This window comes from Aethalodelphis obliquidens, unplaced genomic scaffold (genome assembly GCF_003676395.1).
Source record: "Aethalodelphis obliquidens isolate GAN/ISIS:26980383/991018 unplaced genomic scaffold, ASM367639v1 scaffold48, whole genome shotgun sequence".
NCBI classification, from domain to species: domain Eukaryota; kingdom Metazoa; phylum Chordata; class Mammalia; order Artiodactyla; family Delphinidae; genus Aethalodelphis; species Aethalodelphis obliquidens.
In genome coordinates, this window is record NW_020837992.1 from 2,021,360 (window position 1) to 2,030,387 (window position 9,028).

Consider the following 9,028-nt stretch of genomic DNA (forward strand, 5'->3'; position numbering starts at 1 on the left):
TTGACCAGCACTGCCAGGCCCAGGAAGGGCTAAGTGTGGCCTGGGGCAGGGGAGTGGGGGTGGGGGGTGTCTGCTCAGACTGCCTGGCACCGCTGTGGTCCTGCCTGCCGGGACCCAGATGCCCACTGCTGGTCCGGCTGCCCCCTGCCGGGACCTCGTCTCCTCTGAAGTGCAGCCAGCAGCACCTGGTCCCCGCCTCTGAGCCTAGAAGAGCCAGGGGAAGGGATGTGGTGCCTGAGCAGATGCCGGCCCACTCGGGGTATCTCACTTCCTGGGGGCACAGCAGGCACCCCAGTGGGTAGACGCCACTTTAACTACCAGCTCTCCTTGCATGAGAGGAGCTTAAGGGCAGGACCTGGGGCCTCAGAGGGGGGCTAAGCTGGATCCTCTGAGCCTTGCTGGTTTTGTCTCAAGTTGCTGGCCCCTCCTATCTCATTTGCATGTCCCTCCCTCCTCCCTCCATCACTTGCTAGCCCTGAAACAACAGCATCTGTTTGTGGATAAACCAGAACTGAGAGGAACACCACCAAGACAAAGAAGGGGAAAGGCAGGGAGAGGTTTGTCCCTTTAAGGCCCAGACCCTTGCTTTTTGTCACGAGCAGAGTCTTTCCAGAGCCAGTCACAGATCACAGAGAGTCAAAGCTAGTTGAACCCTCTTGATGGAGGAACTAAGGTCCAGTAAGAAGGAAGGGCTTTCCCAAGGCTGCAGAACCACACAGTGACACACATGGGACCAGAACTCCCAAGTCCTTGACTCCCCTTCTTTGACCCTTCCTGTCCCCCTGGTCTACAAGCGGCTGGCTCTGCCTCACCATGGGGTGGCGTCCTCTGCCTGCTTCCATCCCGGAGAGCGACCCAGCTTCCCGGAGAGGACCCCAGACCCAGCGTCCAGGAGTGTGGGTCCATCCCAGCTCCGCACCAGCTTGCCCCTCGCCTGGGAGACGATGCTGTCCTCTCTAGGCCTCAGCTTCCCTTCTGCAGAACTGGCCGGACGGGGAGGGGAGTGAGGGCTGGTCTGGGTCATCCTGAGGTCCCGTCCTCTCTGAGCTGTGTGGTACGCGTGCCTGGCAAGAGGCTGGAGGCCTTCCTCCGCCCGGCCTGGGTTTGGGCTGCGCTGGGTGGGCCAGCCCTGACTCTCTGTCCTCTCTCCATCCAGTGACGAGGACAACAAGCCCTTGCAGGGCAGCCAGACGTCCCTGGATGGTACCATCAAGCAGCAGGAGAGTGATGACAGCCTGGTGGACTACGGCGAGGGCGGCGAGGGACAGTTCAATGAGGACGGCTCCTTCATCGGCCAGTACACAGTCAAAAAGGACAAGGAAGAGACAGAGGGCAACGAAAGCTCAGAGGCCACATCTCCTGTCAACGCCATCTATTCTCTGGCCTAACAGAGCCCCCCAGGCACAGCCACTACCTTGCAAGTAGAAGGAGGGGAGAGGGGGAGACGAGCCACTGCAGACCTACCACGAAGCCACCACCACCTTCAGGGACAAGGGTACCACATGGGAGTCTGCCAAGCTGTGAGGACCAGTGACCACCCAGCCAACCGCAAGCCCCCTCCCGATGACCCCCCCCCGGGGTGCCACCGGTGGGCGAGCTGGAGCCATGGCTAAGCTCAGCTGGAGGGAGCCCAGGTCCCTTGCTCAGCCTCACAGCCACCCCCAGCCTCTACCCACACTGCCTGCCCTTGACCTCAACACACACACTCACCAGTTTCTGTTGGTTATGGTACTTACTCATTGTCTTTATTTTTGCTTTGTGGGTCTTCTCCTCCAGACCCAACATCTCCATTTTCTTTTCCTTTTGAAGAAATGTCCCTGGAAAAAAAGAAAGAATAGGTGGATTCTCCCCCAGGAAACTTCAGAGATAGGCAAAAAAAGGATTGATCCGTAAACAAACATACAGAAAAGCTATAGTATTCAAACCGCAGCTGGGCCAACGTATTTCCGAAGGATGCCTTTCTCGCCAGATGCCTCCCCTGGCCCCCAACCCATCCACCTCAGCCTTGTCAGTTGCTGAGCTGGGCTTGGCTCCTTTCTGGAAAATGACAGTATTTTTGGCAGGGAGAGGGTAAGCAGGCCTTCTTGCCTTGCTCTGGTGCAGTTGGGAGGTGGGCTTACCTCTTGCTCCTGGCTCTTACCCTGCCCCTGCCTCTGGAGTGTCTTAGACGAAAGCTGCAATGACTGAAGGAGTTTAAGGAACAGGAGCGGGAAGGACTTCAGCTCCAGTGACTGTGTACCTCAAGCAGAGGAAAACCAGGCGTCCGTCCCTAGGGAGCTGTGCCCACCTCGAGAGAGAAGGAAAGGGCTAGGTTTGGACTTCCTGCCTCCCCATCAGTGAAACTCAGGATGTGGGAGAGAGGACCACACCCACTGCATCCAGAGTAGAGGGTGTCTCCCACCTGGTCAGGGTCTGTGCTGCTGCCCTCCAGGAGATGGACCCCTGCGATGTGAAGACTGTGCTGGTGTGCTTGGGGGTGGAAAGCACTGCTCCCCCTTTCGTCTCTAGCAGATAGCAGCTCCTGTATGATGTTGAAACTGGTGTTTTATGGTGTGTGGATGGGGCCCTGCTGCCCCCAAGACTGAGCCGGTGTGTCCTTTCCTTAGGGTATTTACCTATCAGGAGACCCCCCCCCCCCACCAACAGTGCTGTAAAGCCTGGCCTGGGAGTGCTCTTCGTATGCCTTATGCAGCTCTGACCTGTCCCTGCGGTTCCCAGGTTCCCAGCCCCTCCCTGCAAGCCTTGAAGCCTCCAGTGACGTCAGTCTCAAGGAGAATGGGGCGGCCTATGCAAGCATCACAGCAGAACCAGAGCAGCCACTCAAAGTGTGCCCCGCAGCCCGTTGCCCCAGATGGAGACACTCGCAGACCTGCAGTTCTCTGAGACCCAAGGCACTGCCTTCACGCTCCCTACCTATTCCATTTTGAAACCAAAGGTACCTAGCCTCAGAGAGAGAAAGAGAGAGATCTAGAGCCTAAGAGTAACCCTTCAGCTGTTGCTGCAGCTAAAGTCGGTTTCAGGAGGGTGAAGCTGACCCCCAGGAGTGGACCACCTGCCACAGACACAGCCTCTGATTGGCGCCTCCAGCTTCTTGCCAGGCGACCTGGGCAGGAGCAAGGCTGTGTCCTTCAGAGACATTATTAAAGCATCGTTTGCCACATGTTTAAGCCGCAAAGGTATTAGCAATGCTTGCATCACTTAATAATCAGTCAGTTGAAGGTCAAGCCCATAGGCACACCTACTCTGTCTGCAGGTGAGAAAATGTAGCCCAGAGCTGAGCCAGTTATGTTGTCTGAACCTGAGCGAGTGACTGTCCTTTGGTCCAAGCCGTAGCCAGGTGTGCTGCCCGGAAGCCTGGGGGGAAGCTCTCTCGTGATGATGGGGGACAGGGCGAATAGTAGGGGACTAGGGAGCCAGCTCAGGGGTTCCCTCCCCTGCCTTTCCTCCTCCACCTGCCTGGGTACTGCTGGGCATTCCTGTAGCCTAGGGAATGTCAGGGAAGTGTGCCTGTGAGCTGAATTAAAGGACCGGCCTTTCCAGAAAACATTCTGGATCTGAGCAGAGCAGTCAGTCTGTCAGGCCCTCATTCCATATTGCACAGGACGCACTAGGAAACTCATTGCACCGGAAGTAAGCTCTTTGGGCAGGATGGACTGTAAGATGTCACACCCGTCCCTCTGCCTCAGGAAAGTCCTCCACACAACTGATGATGGGGGAAGGGCTGACAGTCGTGGAACTGAGTCTTGGGACAGAGTGGCATTGGTTGGCGTTGGTTGGCACTGAGTGCTTAAGCCGCCAGTGGCTCCAGGCTCAAAGGGAAGAGCTTTGGAGCGGGAACTTGGTCCTGAAGACTGGTCAAGACAGGGGCAGTCCTGCTGCCTGAGCCTCTCTTCTCCGCCCCTTGGGCCAAGTTGCTGAACTTGTCTGTATTTTGGTGCCTCTGTCTCCCCTAGTCAGTCCCTCCTTTGAAAACCTGTCCCCACGTGGGGGCATGGGCCCAGCTAAAGGAGCGGGGAGGCCAGTGTCTAGGGAGAGCACCACTGCAGGGCCGGGGGACAGCTGCCTCTCACCTTGCCTGGGTCGTTGTGAATGGGACCCTTCTTTCCTTACCTTGCTTTTGGGGAGATGGTTGAGTTTCAGCTGAAAAGTAGCCACTTCCCTCGTCCGTTGCCTTCGCCCTGAGGGGTCAGAGGCATTTGGTCTACCCCCTTCCTGGCAGGTCCCAAGGTCTCAGTCCCAAGGTCCGAGAGGCTGCTGGTGCCAGTACTAATCACCCCACAAGGGGACCGCTGCCTGGGCCCAGACAGTGCTTTCATGGTTTCCGTGCACGCAGTTAGCCCTGGAAAAGGGGTGGGAACAGACCCACAGACATCTGTGGCTTTTCCAGCTGCTGGACTGCCTCCCTGCACACAGCCGGCAGCCACACCGGCACCCTCACAGCAGACCTAGTGGCAGGCGCCTTTGCAGGGCGGCACTTTCGGGGGAGCAATCCAGATTACGACCTTGTCTAGAAGAGGATGAGTCCATAGCCAGGCCCGCTGGAGATGAAATGTGAAGGGCTGTGTGGGGTGCCGTGCACAACTCAGGGCAGGGGAAGGAGGCTGCCCACGCTGGGCCCCACTTGGGCAATTCTTGGAGGCAAAACCAAGAGAGACAGAGTCTGATCCGAAGGAGAGTGAATTTTCCCCAGGAACAGCACAGGCAGCAGCTTTTTAAGGCTCCTGGGGCTCTCTGCAGTATCAGAGCCGAGTCACAGAGCATCCCAAACAGCCCGTGTGACGAGAGCCGTGGGGATTTCACACACTCTTGCCTCAGTCTTTGCAAGGCTGCTCCACTAACACGCTGAAAAGGCGAGGCTTCCTGGGCTCTCAGCTGGTGGGGCAGGTGTCAGGAATCACTTCTCAGCGGGAGGGCACAGAGCACACTCCCCGCCCGTGATACCTCGGTCACCACTGCACCAGCCCCTGCCACACACACACAAGCCCGTGTTGTAGTTCGTTCCACCCAGCTAGGTCCACTGGAAAGAAATCACGCTGTGGATCCTAGTTGATCTTTACATGGTGGCTTAAGAGTAGCATATAGGGAGATCCCTGATTAAAATAGAAAACCAGAGGAGTCAAAACGAACGAAACAAAGAGCTTGAAATGTCAGGAGGACACTCAGTGCCCCGGGCAGAGCCCAAATCCTGGGCAGCCCCTCCTTGAAACCAGGCAGGGGCCACCCCATGGGAGTTCAAGCCAACCTTGTGGCTGTCCCCAGCCTGCCCAGCCCAAGCCAGGGCAGTGCCCTTTCCTTCCCTCCCCTACTAAGAATGGGTTCTGAGAAGGAACAGAGGGAAAGGAGGACAGCTGTCCAGGGAAGGCACCAGACCCCACCACCCAGTATCTCAAGCCACACCCAAAACCAGTGCCCCTCTAGCAGTACATTAGTATTAAATGGATGTTTTGTAATGATAAGGATGGAAGTGAAATAGGTACAAAGCTGTCTAGCTTAAGACAGGATCAGATCTCGGCATGCAAAAGGATCACAGAGCTGATCTGATTGAAAGTACTCATCGTAAGCTAAAATCCAGGGAGGTAAAGGGACTTGCCCAAGGTCACACAGCTAGTCAATCAAGGTGAGGTAGGGCTTGAGCTCAGGCCTTCTGACTCCTTGTTCAGTGTTTCATCTCACTGCAGCTGCCGCCTTGGGAGCAGTGGTGTTACTTAAGATCTGGCCTGCTGGTTCACTGTCTCCCATGTCTCTTTCCACGTCTCCCACATCCCCATACACCTCCACAGATGAAATCAGCGGATTTTTCTGAGTCCCAGATCAGCCAGTCTGTGCCAGCCTGTGGTGAACCAGCCGTGCTGTTAAGGGGAGACCCAAGCCAGGAGAAGAGAGTGACGAGCTGATTGGTGTTTGTCACCATGAAGCCTAGAGTATCCCCTAGGGTGGTGTCTCTCGCTTCGTAATGCATCGCGCCCCCAGCATACTGTGTCCCTCGGAAGAGCGACGGCCACAGGGTGCCGAGGGGCAGCAGGGCCCATGGAAGCTCCCTCCCCCCCGGGATTCGCTGGGCTGGAGGTCAGCACGTGTAAAGACTTCAGTGAAGCAATAAATACAAAAATCTGGGAGAAGAAATCCAGAATTTTGTGCACTTCTCTGTTTCTTTTTCAAAAAGGATGCAGATCAGGTGACCCTGCCCTGCTCTCCTTTCTGATTCCCAAATTCGACGCCCTCAGTCAGTGTTGTCCCTCTGCCCAGCTCCCAGCTCTTTGCCAACCTCACATCCTCCTGCACTGAGCATCAGTTGTCTGTGGCGTGGCCACCTTCTGTCCTGGTCCCACCCTCACCCATGCTGGGCCCTGGAAGACCTCTTGCCCTTCACCTCCCTTCAACACACACATTTTCCAGTTTGTTCCTTTCAGTGGGGAAATCTTTTCCGAATGTCTCCATCCCTTCCCACCTACCCACACACCCACCTACCCACACACCCACAAATTGGTCTGATCTTTTCTTCCATTGGCTAAATATTTAACTCACCATGGCACACCTTGTTTTAACCCCTCTCACATCGTGTTCTTTCCTTTTTGCGAGTTGTTTTGCATTAACCAACGTTGTCAGTGACAGATGCATATCTGAGGGTGTCACGCTCGACCTTCAGCAGGGAAGGCTTCTGGGTCGTGAGGACCATCTAATATGTGGACTTATAAACGACTGCATGAGCAATGAAAAGGCCAAATTATTCAGAATTTTTTTTGAATCACTGTAAAAAAAAAAAACTGATTTCTTTTGTATAGAGAACACTAAACGTATAATAAAAGTTGTTCAAAATGGACTCTGGCCATGTAATTTGTTCATTTTCCTCAGTGAGTAGAAGAGGGATGTCTGGGGATTAATGACAGAAATGAATCATGGGGTTTTTCATGGGCACCAGACAGCATACCCAGAAATTCCGCGATACCAGCCCCCATCTTGAAGTTGGTCTTATCTTGGAAAACTCATTGTCACAGTTAGTGTTTTCAAGGTAGAACGAGTGGTATAGGAATGTGCTCAGCCATGGAGACACCCCTGATTCAATGCAAGTGACATGTGCTTGTGCACAACCACCTGTTAAAAGTGCCATGTTGGGATGTTGGGAGAAGGAAAGGAATGTGCAGTGAAGCTCTGCCTCCTAGCCGCTCCTCCTTTGCAGCCCTGCCCGCCCTGAGATGTGAGAACACTGGCATATGCCCCGCCTTGTGCCTGACACAGAACAGACATTTCATATCGTTGAAAGGATGAATAAAACTGCTTACAACAAACCAAACCCCCCTCTTAATAGACTCAAAGGAATCTCAATCAACAAACGAGCAGAGAAGGGAAGGAAACAGAGAGGGCTATGTTGGTGAGGGACACCGCTCAAGTTTCACCACGCCGCCTTTCTTGATACTTTGGCCTGTAGTTGTGCACATTCCCCCTGAGGAGTGGCTGAAGACCGTCACCCAGGCAGCGTGAGGATGCACCCAGACACTGCAAGCCCCCTCCCTTTCCTCAGGTTAGTGTGGGGAGTAGAGTGGTTCTGCTTGTGTAGAAAGATAACTAGTGGTTTGTAGGCAGTAATGGGAAATGAGGGCAAAAAGATCCCCCTGCAAATGTAGACCCAAATCTCTCGGACAAAGAACCGCAAAGTAACTATCCCAGCCACCTGTGTTTATTCTTCCTTCAGAAAAGATCGTTGACTTGAGGGGTTATTGTTTCATTAGATTAAAATAAGACCTTATTTCCAGGTCTGGCTCCTTCTGAATAACTCGTTGGGTTTATCACACACCACCTCTGAACCTCCCTATTCACTTATTGGAATATGAGAAAGACCTTATCATTCTCAAGTTCACAGATTGTCTCAGAAATTTGCTCCTTGTGTCCACTTGCACCGTCCCTCCATTAGTCCAAGGCCTCATCCTGAATTGACAGTGTCTTGCCTCCTGTGTTGCCTACTCCCCCTTGAAACTGTAGCCAAAAGGGTCTTCTAAAATACAAATCTGATCATGTCACTCCTTTACTGGAAAACTTCAAGTTTGCTACAATAACCATGTTTGCTATAATAGGATAAAATCTAAACTCCGTGGTTTGACATGTTAGACCTTACCTGCAGCCTCATTTTTTTTTTTTTTTTTTTTTACTACTCCTCACATATACCCTAAATTCTAGCCATTTCAAGCTATCTCCAGCTCCCCTGACATGCAATGATTTCTCAGACTCCTCAACTTCGGAAATTCAACTGAGTTCAAAAAGCACCTATTAATAACCTACTCTGAGCCAATTAATGACATAAAGTAAGTAGGATAGAGTTCCAGTCCTCAGGAAATTCAGACTGTCATGGGCGACAGTCAGGTAACAAAAGCAATGTGATAGTGTCCAGGACAGCGGGCTCAACACTGTGGGTTCAACAAATGAATTATGGCCCAAAGGTGAGTCCGCTTGGAATATTCTCCTCTCAACCTTCCAGACCCCCCTCCCTCTGGATAATTCATAATCCCTGGAGTTGATGCTCACCACCAAGCCTTGTAAGTCCTGATTCCAGGCTCTCATACCTCTCGAATCACCTTTCTCTTTACAGATCATCTCTCTGGGCTCCTGGAAGGCAGGCTGTGGCCTCCGTGCTGGGTCACACATCTTTAACAGGAAGTGCAGGTGACACTGTCTCAGGAAGTTCTCCCTGATCCTGATATGACTGCACAAGTACACACGTACACACACACCAGCATGGTCTGGTTGAGATCCCCTCGCTATGCCCCCAGAACACCTATTTCATATCTCTCACTGAGGCTTGTCATATGACATTTATTGTCTGTTTCTTTCACTAAATTGTGACCATCCTAAGTGTAAGAGACCATTTTTTCACCTCCGTATCCACAGGCCAGTCTGGTACAGAGCAAGGACAAAATGAAAGAATATGAGTGAATAAGTGGATGAATGAATGACAGAGACAGCTTGTGGCTTTGAAGGAAAGAAGTGGCCAGGTGAATCCGAGACTTTTGTGTCAGCCTCTTTGGATATTTGGATT

At 53.1% G+C, this 9,028-nt stretch overlaps 1 protein-coding gene across 6 annotated transcripts in view; it reads left to right on the forward strand.

Annotated features, from left to right (window-relative positions):
* NFASC (neurofascin) overlaps window positions 1-8,715 on the forward strand; it is a 191,578-nt gene extending 182,863 nt beyond the window's left edge. For all 6 annotated transcript variants that reach the window (XM_027082734.1, XM_027082729.1, XM_027082731.1 and 3 more), the window contains one exon: window positions 1,157-8,715. In XM_027082734.1, coding sequence (XP_026938535.1) covers window positions 1,157-1,388 — 232 coding nt within the window. In that variant the 3' untranslated portion in view covers window positions 1,389-8,715. The remainder of the gene's footprint in view (window positions 1-1,156) is intronic.
* The last annotated feature ends 313 nt before the right edge of the window (window positions 8,716-9,028 follow it).